Source organism: Melozone crissalis, unplaced genomic scaffold (genome assembly GCF_028551555.1).
Source record: "Melozone crissalis strain CALT ecotype California unplaced genomic scaffold, PUWL_Pcris_2 ptg000027l_1, whole genome shotgun sequence".
Lineage (NCBI taxonomy): Eukaryota > Metazoa > Chordata > Aves > Passeriformes > Passerellidae > Melozone > Melozone crissalis.
The window spans coordinates 57,477,669-57,502,388 of NW_026535805.1; the positions used below are offsets into that span (position 1 = coordinate 57,477,669).

Here is a 24,720-nt window from a genome sequence, read left to right on the forward strand (position 1 = left end):
CAACAACAAGTCTGCTTTTAAATGGTAATATCTGGCATTACCACAGAATCACAGAATCAGCTGAGCTGGAAGGGACACAAAAAATAATGCAGTCCAACTCCTGCCCCTGCACAGGACACCCCAGTTACCACATCCTGTGTCCAAAAGCATTGTCCAAATACTTCTTGAGCTCTGTCAGGCTGGTGCTGTGAACACTTCCCTCGGGAACCTGTTCAGTGCCCAGCCATGCTCTGGGTGATAAACCTTTTCCTGATATCCAACCTAAACCTGCCCTGACACCACTTCAGGCCATTCCCTCAGGTCCTGTCACTGTCACCAGAGTGAAGCAATCAGTGTCTGTCCCTCCTCTTCCCTTCAGAAGCAAGTTGTGGACTGCAAATTTCTACCTAAGCCATAAGTGGTATTTCATTTACAGGCCTGACACAAATGTGATGTTTATTTACCCCACATTTATGTTCCACGATGTGAGCAACACCCTGACTCTTCCTACAAAAAGCACTGCCTCTGCTTGCTAATTACATCCTGCTAAGTTCTGCTTGCTGCTACCCGGCTGGATGGAACATGCCTTTCTGGATTCAGAAAGACATACTTGTATTTTTGGACATAAACACACTGCTGGATTACAGGCTGGTTGGGAAGGGGGGCCAGGGTAGGAGCAGGAGGGGATGGAAAGGAGAAGGAAGGAAAGGAGAGAAAAGCACTGGTGAAAAAACCAAGGAAAACAGGAAATAAGTGAAAAAATATGAGGACTCCTTCTATCAATTTCTTCTTTTCCTTTCTTCTAAGGTTCTCTCATGCTTCTCTACCACCCCTATTGACTGACTGCTTCCTGCCTTCTCCCACTTCTCTTTTCTAATTCCTTTACACTGAAATTCCTCTACTAAGATACCCCTAAAACCAATGCCAATGCCAGAGCCTGCCCCAGCAAGGCAGGAGCTGTGGGCAGTGGGGTGATGCCCCTGCCAGCTGGAAGCCTCTCAAAGAGAGCTGCAATGCACTGCAGTGCTGCCTTCCCTTTATACACTAGGGAAAGCCAGGCAAAGGTGGATGCTCCTGTGGAAATGATTTGTGGATATCAAAAGGGAAGAGTTTGGCATCAAAACAAAGAAAAGCAACAACATGCCAGGAAATTGTTTTGTATAAAAATGAACAAATCTCTCCCATACAAAAAGGGACGCATGTCTAAATGGAAATCTCTGTGCTTTGGTGTCTCAAACAGAGCAGCTGGGTGGTGAGAATTTAGGAAGCATTTTTAAAGCAAAAAAAATGTGGTTCAGGAAAAAGTAAAACAATATCCAATATACTTCTGTTGACATTGATATCACAAATCAACAATAAGCCACTGTAGACCAGGGAAGAAGACAAATTCAATAAGAAACAGCCCCCTAGAATGTGCAGTATATCAGACTTTGCTCTCATCTGCTTCCTTCTGGCACTCGAGGCTTGTGGCACTGCCTAGCACCACTGCATGTCAAGCACTGCAGTTCTGCCTGGAGAGGAAAATCCTTTGGCGTGAAGCACAGCTCCCATCCTGCTCACAATCACACCTGTGTGAAAACAAGGTGCTGGATTTATTCCAGCAAGGGTGAAGGATACAAGAAATCCATTTTTAAGATACAATTGATTTGAAAAAGGCAAAAGATCTCATCACAGAAATCAAAACAGTGTACACTAAATGATATATGGATATGTACTTCACCTTCTGATGTGTTCCCAAAGATATCTCACTTTGCTGCAAGCTGTATCAATGCATAAAGTCAGAGCACTTAAAAAGTGTAACAGCCTTAAGACTGATTCATGCGATCAATCAAAAGCTTATCCATTTTAGGAAAATTGCCAGTCATAAAATTTAATCCACGAACTTGTATATTTAGTGATCCTTGAGTAATGCCTGATACACAAAACTAAATTTTTCAGTAGCACTTTTTCAACTATTTAATACAATTTCTTGCAGGTTTTATTGCATTACAGTATGTTCATTGCTTTTGATCTTCAGTGGCAATGTAAGATATATATATCTATAAATATATCTTTACATGGACACCACCAAGAGATTTTCTTTGGACAGTAACTTTTTGCTGTTATTCTGTTGGTTCCTATTAGATTCACATGAACATACATATTTAGTACTTTGTTATCATTGCATCTTTTTAATGTTAATTGTTCAGCAAGAACAAATCACATTTAGGCTAACTTTGCCTTTTGCTATTCCTACAAGAACTATGGGAAGAATTATCTTTAATTGTCTGTGAAGCATCACATACCCTTACAACAGTCAGCACGTAACAAACCAAATTTTGAGATTCCTTCAAAGCTCAAAATATTTTCTTTAAGTTCCACATCACTATATTGATGCACAGCAGTCCTGAGAGACACATCTTTACAATGTATAGGTTGATCCTGTTTTCTTGTTTCTCCATCTCAGAAAGAGGTTAGAGCTCGGTGCCTCAACAAATTTAAGTGCACCTCAGTTACTTACTTAATGCATTTTGCAATAGAAAATCTGGCAGATACATGAAAAATCAAGTTTCTGCAGTGGCCAAAATCATCATTTTCTGGCATCTTACTCAGTTCTGAAGTCAATTCCTATGGAGCTTAATCTTCTTGAATAGAAGTTCAGTACAGGCTTCTATATTTGACCCAATAATATTTAAAAAAATAAAATAGTCAAACCTCTCTTCAAGGCAATTTGACATCACAGTGTCTTCGATTCTCCGTTGCCCAGCATCTGATTTAGTCACTAGACAAATGAAAGAAAATGAGTGTTCAGAAACACTATGGACTAAATGGTCCACATGACACTCTAAGGTCCTTTAGCTTCTCCACCACTGCTCGAAACAGAGCAGAGCTAGCTGGCTGCTTAAGAAATCCCTGGAGAGGAGGGGAATGCACAGAGCTGCGGGACTCTGCCAAGCAATGAGCACTGCTCCAGCACATGGCACACACCAGGAAAGCTGCCACCACCAGCAGATGAGCTTTAGAAAAACGAGCTGAAATAGTTCCAATACAGATGCCCAGGTGCAATTCCCACCCTAGGTCCCTGATGGGCAGCACATGGCAGAGAAGAGGATGCCCCACATCTCCACTGCTCGGCACTTCAGCCCTGGACAGAGACCCAGCACGGCGGCCGAGCTGCTGCTCCCACCACCGAGGCAGCAGCCCCCAGCAAGGGGCAGCTGGGCTGGCACTGGGCAGCAGGGACTTCCAAACACCACCACAGATGTTTGCTTCAGTGCCAGAAATCAAAGTCCCTGGGGAAGCCACCGAGGTGGCCTTAACCACAGCAGGATTCCCTCCAGGCACCAGAACTGCTCAGGGTCACACCAGCAGGAGAAGCGGCTAAATGGAATAAAAAGCTCCTATCCTGCTCAGACTTCATGCTGGGACTTATGACTAAAAACCTTTAGGACCTGATAGAGCTTGGCCATGGCTGGATCCTAGGAAAAATACAGGCACAATGGGAATGATTTATTTTAACAAACTAAAAATGTATTGTGCTTTTGGAAAGAAATTAATAAATATTATGCTTCCATGGAGTAAAAACAATATGTACCAATATATTTTCTGCCCCAACCTAGGAAATGGGTCCCCGACTCTAAAATTACACAAATTTGTTAGTGAACATAGTTTTACATGTACACAATTCCTTCATTTATCTAATGTATTTGCAGGTGAAAACTTCACTAACTTGTGCAATAGTTCTTACACGTTTTTAATGTATCTCTGCCAGAGGAGCAGCAAATTATAAAAGCAAATTCTGTGTAAGATATGAGACTGCTGCAGGGGAAAAAACAATGAACAAATCAAACAACAATACTCACAAATCAAAAAGACCCCACTTATCTCACATGTAAAACTCTGTAAAACTCTTTTCCCAGCTTTTTGTCCCCAAAAATGCATAACACTAGTTGTGTAAAAACTAAACCACTGTATGAGGCATATTTTAAAACCTCATATAAACAATTAAGCTTTTATGGCATCCTCAGAGCAAAGAATGTCCAAATATGGCTGAGATTTAAGTACCCTGAGAATCAACTGCTCTTAATGAATTCACTGAAGTTTGTCAGTCCACATTTACCAAGAATCAGAAGAGAAATAAAGAGAAGCAAACGTGATTCAACTCATTTTCCTGTACCATTCTCTAAAGATACTGTGTTATAAGCATCCTCCATATCTTGGATACTGGAGGCATCTGTTGACTCTTGGTCGCTGACTACAATTCCTACTGAAGAAAGGCTAGAAATGAAGGAGTGCATCTTTTTTGCATAAATATCCCTAATGTTAAAATAGGGTAGGTCATTGCTTTTCTCTTTGCGATCACTGTTGCACTGGTCTCTATCAATAGCTTTTTGCTTTTGGTAGTACTTAGAAAACTTATTGAAAATAATGGTGATTGGAAGTGCTACCACCAGAATCCCACAGATGATGCAGAGGGTGCCGAGCAGCTTTCCAGCAAGCGTGACCGGGTAAGTGTCCCCATAACCAACAGTGGTCATGCTGATGGTTGCCCACCACCAGCAAATAGGGATGCTCTGCAGCTCTGATGAGTCATCATCTTTCTCCACTGAGTAGACAAGCACTGAAAAAATAGAAATCCCAACTGACAGAAACAAAAGCAGAAGTCCAACTTCTTGGTAGCTGTGTCTCAGAGTGGCGCCCAAAGACCGCAGTCCTACGGAGTGCCTGGCCAGCTTCAGGATGCGAAATATCCTCATTAACCGCAGGATCTGAACCACCTTCCCCATGTTCTCAATATCTTCACTCTCTTCTTCCTTCGTGTCCACAGCCAGTGTGGCGTAAAATGGGATAATAGAGACAAAATCAATGATGTTCAGTGGTTTCTTCCAGAACTTCTTCTGACTTGGAGCAGTGAAGAGCCTGATCACTAGCTCAGCAGTAAACCAGATGATGCATGTAATCTCCACAGCTTCCAGCACAGGGTCTCCAATCTCCCTGTCATTGGCATCCAGCCTTTGAAATTCTGGCATGCTATGAATGCACATGGCTACAATTGATGCCAGAACAACACTCAGGGATGACACGGCAATTAGCTTGGCAGACAAGCAGTATGCAGGATTTTCCATCCTGACCCAGATCTTCTTTCTTATTTCACCAAAACACAGATTATCAAACTTTTCTAGCTCTTTGTCAAATATGGATGACTCTTCATTGGAGGAGTCCATACTGTCGTTGCTCTTCTGATCCCAGTCTTTTTCAGGACCTTCCTCTTTCCGTTCTTGGTACCGATTGCTGCAGCAGGAATCAATAAACAGCTCGTTTATCCCCCAGTACTCTATTTCCTGGCAGAAGGAAAAGACACAAAGTTCTTCCATAACGTGAAGTTTGCCTGTATAGTAGAAGTTCAGAACATATCGGAACAAGGAAGGATTCCTGTCAAAGTAATATTCCTTGTCTGCCACACTGTAATCATCACACAGTTCTAGAATAGCCTCTTCTGAATGGCATTTGAGAAGTTTTCCAAGTCTGGTATGGGGAAATCGGAGCAAGGTGCTTTGATCCACTGATTGCTTAAAGCCACCCACATTCAAATTGATAAGTTCTGCATCTTTGCCAGGTCTGCGGAAAAATTCACCATAAACCATTTTGGACAGACGAGTTCCACTGCTGTTGCCCAATGAGATTACATAGAACCTGAAAAGAACATAAGATATTGTTAGAGCATTTAATTCAGTTTTGCTCTTGTGACACATTCTTTTCTCCATCTCTGGGTACTGTGAAATGCTGTAACAAAACAAACAAAAAAATAAATAAAATTATGAATACCCTTATTCAGCATTTCACAGGTGTAGTTTTAAATTAGGTTGGTTTACAGCTTTAGCAAATCTGAAAGCAGTAGGTTCTGGTTTAGGTCTCCTTTTCACCAGGGTAAAGGAAGACTGCCAAATTCATCTGCAAATCAGTCTCTGTTTCACTACCACACTGAAATTAATAGTCACAAAATCCATGCACTTCAGTTACGCAAAAAATCTTTAAAGAGAAAACTTATCAATCAATCAATTTAGGATCAAACTTTTGAGCAGGTTTCTCTCAATTACAGTTTCAGCTGAGTTGTATTCATTTACATGATGTTGCAATTTATAATCCACTAATTCAAATGTTATTTCCTTGAATGTAGACTGCAATTACTTTTGCTGACGATTCATTTACTTCTAAGGTGATCCACACATCAGCATTCTGTGCTCTTGAAAACATATCACAACTTCTTTTGAAGATTTTCAATTCCTGACTTCAGAATGCTGTGGTACATATTTGGATATCTGCACTCCCTCAGGTATTTTTCTATCTCCTTCCTACTCACCTGAAGTGTCACAACCCTCTTACAACTTTGGTCAGTTCCAGAAGCAATTCCTGTTCTGCCACAGCCTAGCTACAACCCTACAGCAATGCTGAGAAGTTGGAAATGTCATCTCCGGAAAAGGGGCTTTCAGAGATGGAACTTCCACAGTAATTCTTCCTCAACAACTAACTGTGGACACCTGCAGATGGACAGATGGGCATTTAAATGTTTCTGTATTTTACTATCAATATAATAAATAAATATAAATATAATTCAGCTAAAACTGAATTCAAAAGGCAGTTACAGTTACTAGTGAGTAAGTTAACTTTTACAGAACTGCTTTCTTGCTTTCCTTCCAAGAAGAAGCTGTTGTAAAGCCAAAACTGGCAGTTCTTACACTTGCCATCAGATTATATGTAACCTAAGATCATGAGGAGAGCAAATGTTTTTGATCTCTGACACTTAAACACTAATTGATGCACACTAAGCTAATTTATTTCAATTTAGTATGGAAATCAATTCATTTTAAATGTGACAAGATAGTATCAAAATTCTCCTGTCCTAAAAGAAGACACCTTATGGTGTCATGCTCAGCATGTAGAGCTGGGGGAAGAAGAGGGAAAGAGAGGTGACACTCAGAGTGATGGTGTTTGTCTCCCCAAGTCACCATTAAATGGGATGGAGCCCTGCCTTCCTGGGGATGGCTGGACACCTGCCTGCCCATGGGAGGGGGGTCAATGAATTCCTTGTTTTGCTTCACTTTTGCTTTACCTATTGAATGCTTTTCATCTCAACCACAACTTTTGCCATTTTACCTCTCTGGTTCCCTGCCCCATCCCACAGGGGGTGGGTGAGCATGGGATTGAGCTGCCAGTTGAGATTAAATCACGACAACATAGAAATGATTTTGCACCTTTAGATTTAGTTTGAAGGCAGGTATTTGCTAGCTAATAGAGTGGTTGTAAGACACATTTACTCCAGGCATTTCCCAAGGCTTCAGCTCTTAGGAATCATTAAGAGGTCAAATAAGACCATTGATCTCTCCTCACAGAGGAAGGGCAGCAAGACTCATCTGATAAACATCACCACACTTCACTCATGATCTAGAGCCAAGCTCTGCTTTATAGCACTATAAATAATAAAAAAAAGACATAAATCTGGACTGGGGTGACTGGAAGTCAAAGTATATTCAGACCCAAGAAACCTCTAGTTATTGATTCATTTTAGTCAATAAAATCTCCACTTCAAGCAAGTCATTAACATGAGAACCCTGACAATATAAGTGAGCACTATAAAAACCAGGCAAGATCTCAGATCATGGAGTCATGGACCAATAGAATGGCGAGGGTCAGAAGGGACCTTTAAGATCATCTCATTCCCTCTGACAGGGCCAGGAACACCTTCCACTAGACCAGATTGCTCAGAGGTCCATCCAACCCAACCCTAACAATTCTGGATGAAGTAGGATGAGACATCAACAGCTTCTCTGGGCAACCTGTGCCAGTGTCTCACCAACCTCACAGTAAAGAACTCCTTCCTAACACCTAATCTAAATGTACCCTCCTTCAGCTTAAAGCCATTACCTTCCTGTCTGGGGGCACTTCTGATCATGACAAATAATGACAAATACAAAGCAAGTTTTACTCAGAAATAACTAAAGCAAGAACTTAGTGCCCAGTAAATTCTTAGTACACTACACTGACTTACAGTTGAGACAGCAATATAAAACCATATCAGTGATGCAGATTATATTCATAATGGTGCCTCCATGAAATTGCTCTGTATGATAAATTCAGTGGGCAATATTTTACTGCTTTATTTTGAGGGTACTGTAGTCATAATTTGTGCAAGATACAGAAAGAAAGTGGATCTTGCTTAGTAAGACCATGGTCCAGAACCTGCTTAATGTGTTACTACTATGAAGTGATTTTTAGACTACAGAAAGAATGTACAGGAAAGATTCACAATAACTGTGTCAAGAGGAGCTTGATCATCTGAAGAATGTGTTGTTTGACTTGCAGAGACCCTGACTCCTGAGCCATGGACCGGGACATTTTTCTGCTAGTTACTATCAGAACAACTTCAACAAGTGACTCAAGCCACAGGGCAATGACAACTCCCGTCTCAGCACAACTTGCTCTCTACCTAAGGAAACCCTTCACTCACTCAGGAACCTTTTTTTCCTCAAGGGTAAAACTGTGTTCAGCTGGAAATGATATTTTCCTGGAGTGCCAAGGCCTATATCATGAACATCCTAAGAACACAGAACTACCACAAACTTTGCAAGTCTCAACTTGATGTGCAACATTAACCTCTCTGACCTTCTTCAAATATAGATAACATAATGAACTGGAAACCATTCCAAATCACACAATTCTTGCCCCGGAGAGAGTATAACAGAGCAAATAAACACATACCAGATGTTAGTTACTTGTTTGCTTTAATTGTTTCAGCTGTTTCAAGGAGCTACTGGCTAAGAATTCATATAGAATAGAAAATGAAACAAGACACAGAAGAAAGAGGGTAACTGGAAGAATGAACATTATTTTCCAAGATAACGAAAAAAACCTCCAACAAATAGAAGTTCCAAATGTTAGGCTTCAGGGCTAAATAAAAACCAGTCATTAGGAAAGCTGTGTGAAAAGGACACAAACTTTAGAATAAAAACCAGAATGACAGGATCTTCCCAGTCCAATTTGGAAATGGGCTCTAGCCAGTGCTTCTGCAGTCACACATTGTTGGTGAGGACATAGGCCCATTGTTTTGGAAGGGGAGTTGCAAATTTCTGGGCTTTTAGCACGCTGTGAAATCCCTAAAGCTCTCAAAAGAGGAGTCACGGAGACAGTTTGCAGATACAGTCCCTTTGAGACAGCTATGCCACAGATGTGTAACACATCGCAAAGTGCTGTGGTTTCCAACCTCCTCTGGAACAAACCACTAAGAGATTTTTACTGACCACACAGATCCTCATACTACACATTTATTTGTCAGCAAAGTTCCTCTTTCTCAGTTATGTTTTGCATAGTATCTGCACAAAGTCTCCATTCTCTGTGAGGTCGTACACCACAAGCTTCAGGATATTTTTTTTGATGAGTTGAATTTTTGAGCATGGTACCACTTTGGTACCACTGGTAACGCCAAATTGGGGCAGTTTCATCTTTTGTTAGCATTAATCTGTGATTATCCAGGCACAATAGAAAGGAAGTTCAACTGGTTTACAATGGTTGTGCTCGGCTATTTAAAATACTCAAAGAGAGCTCATGCCTACAGATTTTCTACCAGTTTCTTTCAAGGCTATGTTGTCTTAGCCTCACCTCCTCCTTCCTGCACAGTTACACTCCATAAACCTCTCAAGATTAAGTTCACATTTTAGCATCGTTTCCTCTAAGTTGAAGGAACATTAATTAAAGGGCCTAGTCCTGCTCACAGTGAAGTCACAAGGGATGTAACACTGATGTAAAACTAAAAGAGCACACAAATCCTGGTAACTCTACAAAGTATTTCCAGAGCTCAAAGACATTTTTTTCCCTAAGGAATCTGATGATCTTGGCAGATTTCCATTTTAGGGTTCCAAACTCAGGAAATTCTGCTGTGAGTAAATTCCCCCTAAAGAATCTTACTTTGACACTCAGCCATGCCCAGGAAGCAGATTTTGTCTCCTAATGATGCAGACAAGCACTCGGGCTGTTACTTCTGCTAATTTCCCCAGAATTGAGAGCTTCTACCAATCATCCAAGCTACACACGTGCAGATTTTGACACCAAGTGCTTCTAAAATGCTGTGGATAACAAACCAAAACAACCTTCAGCTCAGGATCAACATTTCACTGATTTTTTAAGTGTTTGAATTTCTCCACTCATCATAGGGCAAACACTTGTCTAATGCACCACCTAGAAGTACTGCCTACATTTTCTGACTCACTGAGCAGAGAAAAACATTTAAATGCATGTATAATTTACTTGATCAATCACAATTAGGGATTTGGACTGAAATCAAGTTAGCATGACTTAAGTTGTTGTCTGTCAGCTGGACAGTAGTAACTGCTTTAGCACACTTAATTAAGCCTGGAAAAAAAGTAAGGTAATACTGGCACAGCCTCTTTCACTATGATGTAAGCTGCAACATTCAATTCATTGTAATACTTGACACAACTAATTGCAAAGTCATTCACAGACTATGGAGGTGGAGGTTAACTTTAAAAAGTCATCTAGCACAAATAGCAAGACCATCTGAAGAAACCACTCTGTGGTTATGGACACTCTGTGAGGCAAAGAGGATAAATTAATCAGCTAAATTATTTTCTCAGCTGGAATTTATTTTTTTGTATTCCACTGGCAGTGCCATCCTTTATCCAGAATATTGCATTAAAATGCCATGAAAATAATAAAATTATGCAACTACATTTCTTTTAAAATTTATTCAGTACAACCTCCCAGAAGACCTCAGGTAAATAAAGTTTGAGTTGAATTTTGTTCTGATGCTACTCCCATGTAAGCCTATTTGGCTATGGTCACCCCAGCACAATTCTACTGTCCCCAGGCTGTTTCAGACACTGAGTGTGCGCCAAATATTTGTGCAACTTTGCAATACAATGAAGATCAGAAAGAGATGATCATCATGTATAAACAACTACAGCTGTTAGAAGCACTACTGACATTCAAATTTAAAATTATTTAAGTATTCATACCATTTTATTTAAATATTCATACCTGTCAAAAAAACGGTCTTCAAATATAGGGGGTTAAAAAAAAATCACCTCCTCCAAAAGACTGATAAGGAAGAAATGAAGCTGTTACAACTGAGAGTAAAAGAACACAAGCAAGAATAGAAGAAGCATCTCCAGCCCATGGTTCCCACCACTCATCCAGGCACAGGTTTTTGGGGGTGAATCACCAGAGGTGGGGCTCACCTCTGCCATGACTAGATAAGCAGCCTATATGAGCAGTGCCACAAGGGGTGTAACTTCCATGGGACTAATACAACGTAAAATGAATCCTCCCAAAGTGAAATTCTGCTATTTCCACTATGAGGATGTTGGTAAGGACAGAGGATATGCCAAGGGTTGGATATGAGAAAGGGGCAAGGGAAAACACAGCAGCTGAAGCCTGCACATGACAGAAGCCTCTTGGGAATGCAGTATGTGATCTGAACTCCTTTCTCATATACATAAAGAACAAGGAGCAACACCTAACACCGCCCAGTTATCAGAATGTCACCTTGTAAAATGACTGAAGTAAAAAAAAAAAATCAAGTTATTCTCTCTCTGACGTGAAAAGGCTCTGGAGATACACATCATGAGAGTTAACAAGGCTTGCACCTTGCAACATTCCCAAAGGCTCTGCAATTTATATTCTGTTCATATAAATTAAAAGATCATTATCCGCAACTAAGTGGAAGTGACAGATTAAAATGTGCTGGCTTGAGAACCAACCTGTAAATCCCCACTCTGAAGCACAGTTAGAATGCTGCAGCTCCCAAACCTGTTCCACAGCCAGCCCAGACAGACAGCTGACCACACTAAGCACTTCCTTGTGTTCTATCATCCCAAGGGCTGAAGTTCACAGAAATATTTGAGAAGATACTAAAGGCATTGTTACAAGCAGGTCAGCACTGCTGTGGCTGATGGTAAAATAAATTGTCTCTCTCCAGGTTATTTTGGCAATAATCTTGTTTGACAGGATGTATTAATGGCACCCATCAAGAGCACAGCTTCAAAACACAAAGTACTACCTGAAGTGGACATTGCCACTTGTAGGTCTAGGTGCCTCTGTAACAAGCACAATTTCTATGGATCCCTTCCCCAAATTATTTTTAGTACCCCATTTTCCACTGAGTTCTCCATTTATTTCCATTCAAGTACTTCTCCAGTGATCACAATGAACATAAAATCCTATTGTTACACTTACTGGAGTAATTTGTTGACAAAAATATTTGATACATGATCCCAAAGTCAAACACTTCCATACAGGAAAAAATGATGCAGAATAAAAATATATCAATATACTTCTTTAAAATAATTCTGCATTCTCCATCATTGATTAGTCTAGAATCTAAGAAGATCCTCAGTGAAACTGTAAATCACTTATAAATGTTGTTTGATTTTGAAAGGTTACCTATCTAAGCAAGGAAAATAATGCAGATACAGAGACACAGAGAGCAGAGTCCCTGAAGTCACACAGCAGATCAGCTGCTCACAAACAAGCCCACATCCCTCTCACACCATTACCTCCTTCACAGTCTCCCCAAAAGCTGTCACACACCACTCCAGGTACTGGTACACTGAGACATGTGGGCCTAGAGCTGCATTCTGACAGTTCAGCTAATAAAAAACAACAGAAACAACAACAATATTTATCTAGCATAGAAAATCTAAATACCATTCCTGTATTTACAGGGCTGTTTCAATGGTTGTCCATGGTTGTATCCAGGGGCTATGATGAGAGAGGTGAGAAACTGCCCCATCTATCCCACCACAACTCCTCCAGGCCTAACATAAAGGGATGAACAATTAGACATATTTTCTCCAATACACAGGTCCATGAACCATTGAAGACTTTCCTGAGTTTTTAAGGAGGGTGTTAATGGCTCACAAGCACAGTGGCAAATTATACCCACATAGAGCCATAACTCTTCCATGTTTAGGAAAGGAATGCTGACCTTGGTGCAATTCAGAATACTCTTATTCTCTTGGGAATGGCGCACAGAGTGTTAAAATTAAGATTTAGCTCACTGCCAAGAAGACTGATCTGATACTCAAAATCTTCTATTTGTTTGTCCATCCTATGTTTTCTGATTTCTCACTTTGGAGTCTGAGGACCTGTCCTCCTATTCCTAGTACAGATGGCAGAGCCGTTGATCAATTCTGCTCCCAGATTATCTCTTCCCACTCCTAATTTCTTTACTTTTTTAAATTTATTTTTTTTTATTTTTGAAAGCAAGGTAATATTTTTAAAGGACACAAATCCAATCACAACAGTCAATTTCACTGGGTGAAAAAGTTGTTCTGAACAATCTAAAATCTATGCACCACATAAAGCAGGACTTCTCCTTAAACTGGGAAGAGACAATAACATAAACAGCAGGATTATGTTGCAACACATTACAGCAGTAAAAACTGCAAGGACCTGAAACCAGTCCTGTCTGTGCTACCACAACACCTCCACGAGCAGCAGAGCTAAAAGGGCAATTCAGCCGCAGAGCACTCACCTGGCTACACATGACTTTTGAATCCATTAAACCTTTATTCTGCAAAGTCCTGGCTTTGGGAGAAGCTGCTTGAACAAAACTATTATCTCACCGCAATTCTGTTCTGGGTGTACCTCAGCCCATTTGTTGGAGCCTTTTTAATTTATTTAGAAATGAGATGCTTACATTACTAACATACTGAATACAGAAAAAAGGCTTAGAAGGGACCTTGAAGAGTAATTCAGCTTCTCCCCCTCCTCAAGGCAGGATCAGCTACTTCTAGACCAATTTTGGCAGATGTTTATTTCATGTCCAATGATAAAGCCTCTCCAGAGAGGTTTTGGAATCTGGTCCAGTGCTCAAATGCCTTTGTTCTCCCAAAATTATTTTTCTAACATCTATTTCAGTACACTGTGCTGCAGTCCAGGCCCATGGATGTGTACATGTCCAGCAGATTTGGAATGGGATGGAGTCACTGAGGATGGACAGCAGAAACTGACTATCTACAAATTCTCCACAAGTCAGCTCCTTCCTTTGCTATATATTTAATTTTACTTGGCAGCCCAAGTAGATAAAGTTACATTGTATTTATTTTTTAATGTGTTGAAAAAATTCTATTAATTTCAGAGATAAACAAAGGTTTTCTTGACCACAGTGAAGTTCTCCAAGATATTCAGAGTCTCTTAGGCAACAAGAACACAAGCAATTGTTATTGTGAATATTCTGACTGAAACCTTCAACTGAAAATCTGTAAAAACACTTGTGTTTGCAGCATGTTAATCTCACTAAAGGAGTCAGTACTGTTCAAGATAAATTCTCTTGACCCCAGACAACTCTGAAGCAGAGCTCCAAATCTCACTTATATATAATTTCTGCGGTCTGCTGTGATCCAACATTCACTTTCAAAGCAGCCAAGTAAGTTTTACAATGTGCTAGTATGCATGACTTGAGGCCACAGGCTAAGGAAGGATATGTGGAGGGAGCTGAAAAAAAATATCTGCAAGAGCCATGCTGCAAACCTTACCCACACTGAGGCCTATAGGAGCCTCCATTGCTTGGAGCACTCAGATTTTGGTACATGCTCAGGACTCAGATTTTGGTACTTGCTCACTGCTCCTACACTGGACATCATTTGGTTACACCACTCCCCTTGACTTTCCAGGTAGCATAACAAACTAATTTGTGGTGAAAAGATCCTTTGGAGGTCATCTTGTCCCACCCATTGTCAAAGCTGGTTCAGCAAAAGAAGGCTGCTCAGGGCCAACTGGTTTTTTTTAACATCTCAAAAATTTCCCAAAATCTCTGGTACCTTGGTCAAGTTAGACCCCTCTTACAGGGAAAATATTTCTACTAAAGCCTAGTTAGACACTCTTCTGCTCCAGTCTGGGTTCAGTGACCCCTTCTGTGGACCTGCTGGCTACAGCCTTGCTGACTGTAGCCAAGGAGGCAGCTGGCCCTCACTGTGAGGGCACAGTGCTCACTTGAGTTCTGCATGCTGCCTACCCCAATGCTCATGTCCTTCTCTGAGAGCTGCTTTCCATTCAGTCAGCCCTCAAACTGCTGCATGGGGCTACTCCATCCCAGCTGGAGTTTCTCCAGGATGCCGACAGCCCTTTTAACAGCATCCCATCAGTCAACCAGTGTATTATTAGTCATCTCAGTCCCTAAAAAACAAAGGTGTTTTCCCTGTTTGTTTCAACCAGGCTGTGGCCACAGAGCATTCAGGAAAAAAGGACATTTGCCAGAAAATGTGTGAAGTGAGGACATGACATGCTAAGACACAGAATTGCATCACTGCACCACTATTCAATTGAATACTCACAGAAGCTGAGGCATTGTCATTGCACACAAAAAGGAACAGCCAGCAAGTAAGTTTTTTTCACAAAATAAATGTCAGTCCTAACTACTGCAATTCATTTCAGCACTTGTCAGCATTATTACCCATTATTTTTTCAGGAAGTGTTGAGTGGACACTATCACCTGGATTTACATATGCAAAGTAATATCACACATTGGCACAATTTGTAAGGTACTGGGGGTGCTGTGTGTGTGGGCTGGATTCTGGCTAGTACATGTGTTTGCACAGCCCTTAACAATACAGCCATTTAATCAACTCAAAGGCAGACCTTATAAAATTACTCTGGTGCCATTTTTGCTATTGTCTTCCAATGGCAGAAAGTTTGGAACAGATATAAAACCCAACCAGATCAGAAGAAATTTCAGAAGTCACAATCCAGCCCCTTCTCTCCTTACTTCTCCCATCTTTTTTTTGCAAATATATTTTTCTAACTTTTAAAATGACCCACACAAATGTCCAGAGAGGGAAAACTGAAGGTGTGTGGCTGCATAAATCCTAATCCCACAAAATTAGCAGATGTTTTGTGGAAGACTTTAACAGGACAAGGGATTTCTTAGGTTTTTGCCTGGGCTAAACATCAATAGATAGATTCATAAACTCCCACAACAGGCCCCCAGGATTTTGAAGGCACCACACACCAAGAGGTCCAGAGGAAGATCTGAGATCCTAATTACATGTCTTCCAAGAAAGAATTAAGAGTTCATTATGCATATGCAGTGCATTTGAAGAAACTAAGAGCAAAATAGATTTGGGTGTTGTTGTTAGTTCCCCTAGTAAGCTGCTGCTGGAAGCAAAGCACCACTGAACATCAGTGTAAGCAAAAACTTGTTTGGCCTTAAGGGCAGTGCTAATCTAAAGCTCTCTAGAAGAAAAAGAAGATAGAAAAAAGTATAATTTCAGCTTTCTGTCTACTTTTGAATGAGGTACTTCAGTATGTGCTCAGTAAAACTCTGGAGAGAAAAATAACTTCTGCTTCTCACTTCATTTGTGAGGCAGTTTTACCACAGCCCTCAGACTTACTATCTGAATATATAAACCCATGATATCATCTGAAATCAGTAATACTCATCTAAGAGAACATGTCTGTTTGCCTAAAACCCAAGTCTCAGGGCCAGGAGCTTTTAAAGGTGCCGGCTGAGACTCAGTCCAAATTTTCCAGAGACTTGGTCCACAGTTTTCAGATAGAGTCGAATACACATAAGCAAAAGGAGACTTTTCAAGTCACGTTGGACTTCTTACAAGTCTGTGCTTGAGTATTGCCTCAAGCCAGGGCTTTTGCTCAGCTCCAAGGATAAGTGATAGCCTAAGAAGACTGAAACACATCCCCTGCCTCTAGCAGTTACAGAAGACCTCAGGAAAGACCGGCTTCATGGTCAGGAAATGGACGGAGCATCCCAGAGAGCCAGGACCAAGCACTTTGCCTAGCAGCAACTACTTGCAGATTAAGCTTTTCTCACTTTCAAGACTCACAGGTTTCAATGTGAATCCACAATAACTCTTATTTGACCACCAAACATGCCATGAGCTAATTTTCCCTTTGTTTTGTTCTTTTCTGTCATCGTAACAAATTAATCAAAGTGAGTGGGAAAAACTTCTCTGCCTGGCCTAACATCCAGCAAACTGTAAAACAAACTCATGACTCCCTAAAAAGAACGGCTTGCAATGAAAACATAAACACCATTACTGTTTCCAGACTAATAGCACTAAGCTAAAATACCACCAAGAACTCATTCTATCCCCCTTGTCCAGCTCAAGCTTTCACCAATTTCATGGGTGAATTAAAAGAGCAGTATTGATCTATGCTGGCTGCCCTTTTCAGAGCAAACATTGCACTGGACAGGAAGACACACAGATCTTCTTAGCTTAAGAAGAATATACAAGGCAGCATCATTTTCAGCAGCTTATTCAAGGGAAAAGGTGTCTGCCCCTAAAATGTCATGCTGAAACCATCATTCAATGCTTGTCACTAGCTACAGCTAAACCATGGAGGGCTGATTTACATTTGTGCTGCAGTAATGAGTGAGCTGTTTTCAAAATGAAAACCTAACTTATGGTTCTATTTGCTCTTCTCTCAACGGGCAATAAATGGAGTTCATAAAATTACCAAGCAGCTTTGGAATGGTAACCTAATTAAATCAGCAGTAACTGATTGAAATAACTGAAGAACTATATATAAATATATAAGATAAAGCCTTCAATAAAAAGGAATCTTCTTTGGGAAATACCCAGTCTTCCACCAGCCCTGTTTTAAACACACTGATTGACAACAATTGTCCACAAAATAAATATTGTATATTTATAATTGCATCTCACAAACGATAAGGGTGATTCTTCTCTCACTGAGGCCAGGAGTGAGAACCCTCTTGCTCCCTGTAACACCACCATGGTACCAAAAAGGTTTTAGAGCTGAAGCCTCCACAGCAGTTAACACCACTGGAAGCAGCAACAGCTCCTGTCTGCTGAAGGAGAGGAGGTAGAAGAGAAGCAAGAAGCATGGCAGAGCAATCAGAAGCGCTTCCAATTTTTATGAAACTACCCAGGCTGTGTTGTGACTCCTCCATGCAAACCAAAGCTGTTATAGATTTTCCCCGAGTTGATTATCTGCCTCCCACAGGTAACCTGCCTGTACTTATATGAACATCAACAGTCAATTTGTTAGGCTCAAACAACAAAAAAACAGAGAAATATGAAACTCTATATGAGGCACAAAATTGCCAATACTAAGTTTTACAAGATTGATGTACAAGACAGTTTTTGTCCATAAATCTCGTAACACTTTATTAAGAGCTGTGAGGCAGATGCCTTGGGCTCCATGCTTTGGAAGCTGCACCTGAGACTTGAGATGTGACCTTCTCGATGTCATGTAGCAGGTCAACATGTTCTACTTCAACATTACCAAGCCCATGAAGATTGCCATTGCTTTGAGCAGAAGACAAGCAATCCTCTGCACAAGTTGAGTTCTGAGCCTGTCATTAGAGCAGCACTGGGCTAGAATGACTAAACATGTGGAAGAATCAACCAGTTTTTAAGATATCAGTTGACATCTGAACTGCTTGTCCAAGCCTATGAACAAAGGACAAAAATGTAAAAAAGGAAGAAAAAGGAGGAAGAAACATTCTGCCTCAGATCATAAATAACCTGTCCTCCTTAAACCATCCACACTCCATTTTGTCCATGTGGCCTTTGCTGGTTTTTACTGACAGGCTGGTAAGACCAAAAAAAATTTTAAAAATGGAAAAAAGAGAAGTTAATTTCTTAGCCTTTACCCTGTTCAGAGCATACACAGCTCCAGCTGCACAAGTGCACCTCCAGAGAACTCACACAGCACAACACCTCACAGAACAAGAAGGGACAACTGCATCTCTTGCTGCTGCTGGCACAGGTGAGGATGGTACCAGGCTGCCCATCTGCCACCATCTGCCCGTGGATTGATTCTGGATTCACAGTCCAGCAGCTCTGGCTGTCCAACGTCAACCTTTAAGACATAAACCTGCCTGGAGGAGATGGCAACAGACACTGCAAGCCAAAGTCAGGCTGATGTCTGCAGCCAGGGCAGGCGGCTGCTCTGAACAAAAGGGAGTCTGAATGGCTGAGCTGCAGTGGCCTCTCCTGGAGCCCCCTCCCAGAAATTCCTCAGCAGCTATGAGAGCTGGTACACCAAGACCCCTCACCTCAGTCCCCACTCACCTGTCAGGGATGGGAAGGCAAAATGGGTAAGACACCTTAGTGTGAAGGGCAAGAAGATGAGTTGGAGAGTTTGTGGACAAAAGAAAAGAGAACAGAAATTTATGCTATGACAAGGGACTTCAGGAATATCCAGCAGACAGACAGCAGTGACATAAACAATTTAGAGAGGGCAAAATGAGTGAACCCTTCCACACCTTTATATCAACATAACCAGCACACAGAAACCAATATGTTTACTCCAGACTTACCTGAGCTCCTTGCTGAACAGTGCAAGAAAATCAAGGTCTCAGGCTTTACCTGTAACACAGCAAATGGCCCCAAATGTGCAGCAAAGTAAGCAGAACAAGAACAGTGACCACAATGGGACCTTCTAATACAAATCATAAAGCTCATCTTGCCAGAAGACACATGTCTCATGAAAATTACTGTGGAATGAGCTCCCTCAGAAACTAAGGACCAACACAGTCAACATCATCTTTCTCTGCAATAGAGATAAATATTCTAGAAGTCATCTCCTTTAAAATAGAATGAAAAAACAAAAGAGAACCATTACAAGCAAGTGTCACATGCAGAACACCCTTGCAAGAGAAACGAGCCAGTTATCCACAAATGACAGATGACAGCAGTTTAACACACTGCAGTTAGGACATGAGGTACAATATGAATGAGGCAAGATGAGCAGAACACATTCCCATAAAATGGAAAGTACAGTAATAAGGAAAGAAGCATCAGTAAAATATGGGAAAATGAAAAGGACCAGAAGGAAATTAGGTATAAAAAAGAAAAAATGGTAAAGAATGGAGCAACATACTGAGGTAGCATATTGAAGCAGACGACCCCCTGGCATTAACTGGTGCAGAACCATTGTCTGGAACAGGTCAAGGACAGTTTCTGTCAGCTGAGCATTTGGTCCTGCACACAGAACCAGGCAATGGCAATGACAGCATCCTGCCTGGTTTCCTTGGGATGCGTTCCCCCTCAGAAAATGAAGAGGCAAGACAGGAAGAAAATAAGATGATGCCATAAATTAAAAGGCAAGGCTTAACAGAAACAAAAAAAATAGATGAAGAACAAGAAATAAAAACAAAGGGATGGGGCAAAGGCAAGATAAAAAGAAAATATCCACAGATTAGTGGAGTACATTTTATTTATTCATGATCTCTGTTTTATTATGTGTCCTTGGCAGATGTCCCACAACTGAAAATTTGCAAGGCAGATATTGATGCAAGTTTAGAGACTTCAGCCTCGTTTCTAGTCATTAGCCTTGGGCAGATCTTTTTAATAGGTGTGCCCCAATAGGAAGTAAACAAGTTCCTTAAATCAAGAGTCTTTGGACAGGAGACACGCTGCAAACAAATGGGCTGAGACAGGGACTCCAGGAGGTAAGACCAAAAGCACAGTCTCGACCTGTTTCAAGTGACCAAGCTGAAGGTCAGGCTGCTCATACAGATATTGCCTATCAGGATACAGACTGCTCTGACAAACTCACAGCAGACCCTGCCTGTCACACATCCTCCCTGTTAAGCAGCACTTATTTCACCTGAGAGGTGCGGGCTGAGCCTGCCCAGGTGGCAGGACAGGGATGCCAACACAGGCAGCCATGGCAGCCGTCTCTGGAGCCATCCCAGCAGCGAGGCAGGACACGGCAGGACACTGCAGGACACGTGTCCCACACCAGCCTGGCCAGGGCCCAGCCAGAACAAAAAGCTCACCTCTGGCAGAGGCAGCAGTGCTGAGAGCAGAAAGCTCAGCTGCCTCACTCCTCAGGCAGGTTTAAGGTGCCTCAGCAGCTCAGTCACTGCAGAACCTTGTTCTGCACTGAGGCTGGATGGCCTTGGCACTGAGTGTGAGTAGTTGATTTGATCCTGCCTGTGGGTGTAATTGCACAGCTAAGGTGATACTGGTGGCCAAACACCCATTTACCATATTTTCAGGTTTAAGGTGGTTTTATTCTTCTTGCACTGGGCAAGTTGCTAAGTGCTAGAGAGGGTGAGCAAAGATCTGCTCCTCCTTCAGGACCTCTCTGTTTCTACAAAGGGCATTCTAGTAAAACATCCGACCTCACCTGTCCCAGGAACAATTCCAGGGGTCACACTGCAGTTTGTATCAGCTCAGCTGAAAGCTGATTATTGATTTTCTTTTGCCCACACTCGCAAATAGGAAGTTGAAAGGCTGCTACAACTTCTGTGGGTTGCCTTAGTGCTGAGACAGGTAACAAGACACAGACATTTATAGACAAGGAAGAAGGTCTCTCAAAAAAGAGCTTTAATGTCCTCTGCAATGAATACATATAGATTCACTCTTTTTTTAATTGCAAGACCCACTTAAATCTGTCCAGACAGTATAAAGTACATCTAATAGACAAGTAAAGAACCGTGATTTAGGAAATCTGATATTACTTCTGGACCTTCCCCATACTTCCTGAAATTGAAATAAAAATCTAATGATACTGTGCCTCTTTTTAAAGAAAACCGTTTTGAAATCTACAGCTAAGAAACACCCTTGTAAAAGCTAGGTATGACTACTGTCAATTAAAGTTCTTTTATCATCATTTAGCTACCTACCTGTATTTAAATAACTTACACAATTTCAGAACATAAAATAATTTTTGTCTACCCACAGTGCTATCTCAGCAGAAATTTAGATACAGAAGCTAAAAAGTTTCTTCCTTACAAGCCTTATAATTGTCTTTCATTCCCCCAAATGACTACTGGTTTCAACATTACTGCAATGGGCAGCTTCCCCCCAGTAGCAGATATTAAATACATCATGCAAAGTTGAAAAGCCACCTCTACTTCATGGCTTAGGATATGAACTCAGATCAATTCCTACCAAAATTCTACATTATTTAACCCTAACTGATTAGAGGAGAGAAAGACTATGGGAAAGGCTGCAATTTTGACTGAGGAAAGCAAGAATGAGTGGTCCAGGACATGTTTCTGAAAATGAGGTCTGCCCCAGGTATCCCAAGTCAGACACCCAGAACTTGACTCAAACATCCCCTCTGAAACTCCTGGCTCCCTACAAAAGGCATCCCTGCTCCCTCTGTCCCCTCAGGACGGTAGCCTGAGTGCCTCATGCCATCTATTGGCCTAGACCAGTGACAGGCGCTCGGAGGAGAGCTTTAATTCTGGGAAAGCGACTGTGTTAAAAGGAATCTGTCGGCAGATCTGTAAATCCCGCTAATGGAATCAATACACTGCCGCTGCTCAGATCTTGAGGTCCACCTTGCCCAGCAGACACACTGAGCTCAGCTCCCAGAATAACCAACAGCTGGGCTTTGCATTAGGCAAATAAAAAATGGAACACAGCGATCTCGCAGGCAAGAAAATCCAGAAAATCCAAAAATAAGCAGAGAATTTTCACTGTCCTACACATGAACATTTAAAAAGTCATTCATAAAAAGAGAAAGTTCCTTCAAAGCCTACTTAGTTCCAAAATCTCGTTAACTATCCCAAACTTAGTAAAGTCTACTTTAAACAGGACGCGCACACTTAACAAACTTCTTCCACGTTTCCTTACCCATAGAGACTACTGTAGCCATTCACAGCTGCTTAAATCTAGTTTACTTTTTAACCTAAACGAGTTTCAAAAAGACAAGGCAGAGCTGTGCCATGCGAAAGGACTCAGAGGCATCGCTATTGACCCTCTCCCGCGCAGGCCATTACAAAGCAGCCGCGGAGACCCCGGCAGGACGCGTCCGCTCCGAGGGCCAGAGCGGTGCCCGCGCCCCCGCTCCGCAGCCGCCTCCCTGCGGAGAGTCCCGAGCAGGACGGTGCAGGGCAGGACATCGCCGGGGCAGCGAACGCGCCGAGGCTCCCCCTCCCCAGGTGGCTTCCTGTGCACCCCTCTTCTTCCTCCTCCTCCTCCTCCTGCCCCGCCTGTTTGCCCCGCGGAACGCAAGAAGACACCGCGCCGCACTCCGCGCTGTCCCCTCCGAGCCGCAGCCGCTCCCCGGGGCAGCGCTGCCTACCTGGAGCCGCGGCCGCCGCCGCCCGCCCCGCCAGCTCCGGGAGCCGCCCGACGTGGGAGGGGAACACCGGCGGCGGCAGGCGGGCTCAGCCGAGTCCCCTCCCCGCCCCGGGCATCCCCCGGCCCCGCTCCCGTCCCGCAGCGCCCTCGGGGGCCCCGCTCCGCTCCCCGTGGTTCCGCACCGCGCCCAAGCGGTGCCGCCCTGCCGGTCGGTGTTCCCCCCCCAGGTCCCGCTCCACGCCCCGGGGATCCCGCTCTCTGGCGGAGTCCCACCCCCACGGTTTCCTCTTCTTTCCCGGAGCGTTCCCGCACTTCGCCCGTCGGTCCCGCATAGCACCCCTGGCGTCTCCCCCGCTCCCGGGGCCGCCCCGCTCGGTTCCCCGGGGCAGTCCCGCACCGCCCGGACCCCGCGCCCGGACCCGGCGTCGCCACCTACCAGGCACGCCCAGGCGGTCCCCGCTCCCCCGCGGCTCGGAGGCGGCAGCCCGTGCCGAGGGGCGATGCTGCCGAGGCGGAGGGGCAGGGCTGGGCTGTGCCGGCCGCCTCCCGCCCGGGGTTGCAGTAGCTGTGCCAGCAGTGCCGACCCTGCCGCCCGTGCCGCGCTCTGGCCGCCGGGCTCGCCCCGTCCCGCTTTTGTGCGGCGGCGGGGCCGGGGCTGCGCGCTGAGCTGTCAGCGCCGGGGGATTGATCTGCCATCGATTCCCAGGCGCTGTGCTGAAGTGGCACACGCGGCTTGATTAGCTGGCGGTGCAGCCTGAGATGCGGAGCGTCCTCCGCACGCTGCAGGGGGATGTGATTTGTGCTCCGTGTTATGGCCCAGAGTAGTTGGCTGCTTGTGTCGGGGCTCAGTTCTGCCCGAGTTAAAGTCAGAGAGCAATGGGAAGCCAGGCCAGCTCCCAGCGTAACTCGAAAGCGCAGCTGCGACAGCGTTCCACGATTAAACACTTTGTCTGTTCCAATGGTGTCGTTTCGAAAATTGCCGATAATGAACGGGATGGTTTATTACTTCATTACAATTTCTGCACTTTTGCCAAACTTTTCAAAACTTTTCACTAAGAAACTCTAAAACATCATCATCATCATCATCATCATCATCACCACTAACTGCAGGATTAGGGGAAAAAAAAATCTGTTTCATAACTATTTCTGTCAGTTATTTTCCTAATCAATTTTAGCTTGAAAAAAAATCTTGCACAAATATTGCATAAAGTTCTCCTCTATTTTAGGGGGAGATTTCGTTGTAGTGGGTGTTTTTAGAATTCATTACATATTTTAAGGAGAAAATTCAACAACCTGTTTTTTAGAAGCAACACAAATACTTACTATGCTGATGGGTTCTTGTTGCAGTAATAATTTTTTAGTCTTATAAGAGTCCTCAGTTGTGAAGACTGAGGAGAGGGAGGATCCTAAGAGAATACATTTCTCTCTGTGTTTACTGTTGTTCCCTTAAGATACTATTGCTCTGCAGAGAGGATTCATTTTATTTAATGTTATGGTGTAAAATAGCGTTAATAAATTAAATTTTTTATCTCATTTGTCTTTCATTAACCACAGAAACTTTAATCACTGCAGAATATGTCTTGTCCAGATATTACATCAACCCTTCAATGTTGTGTACAGTAATGTGCATTTATGTTACACATCTTTTTCAAAAACCATAATTAAGCAGGAGTACAGAATGACATTTAGTTACAGAAAGTTAGTGAGAAAGCCATGCCCT

At 42.7% G+C, this 24,720-nt stretch overlaps 1 protein-coding gene across 1 annotated transcript; it reads right to left on the bottom strand.

Annotated features, from left to right (window-relative positions):
- Positions 1-3,485: 3,485 nt before the first annotated feature.
- On the bottom strand, positions 3,486-23,451 carry KCNS3 (potassium voltage-gated channel modifier subfamily S member 3). The gene is made up of 2 exons (XM_054280032.1): positions 23,437-23,451; positions 3,486-5,652 (listed from the first exon to the last, which is right to left on the bottom strand). Exon 2 carries the CDS (start codon positions 5,601-5,603, stop codon positions 4,122-4,124), a length of 1,482 nt encoding a protein of 493 aa, XP_054136007.1. The 5' UTR covers positions 5,604-5,652; positions 23,437-23,451; the 3' UTR covers positions 3,486-4,121.
- Between the last annotated feature and the right edge of the window lie 1,269 nt (positions 23,452-24,720).

Bases quoted from the DNA above. Each gene is read 5' to 3' on its own strand.
- KCNS3 (XM_054280032.1), bottom strand. From the start codon at position 5,603: ATGGTTTATGGTGAATTTTTCCGCAGACCTGGCAAAGATGCAGAACTT.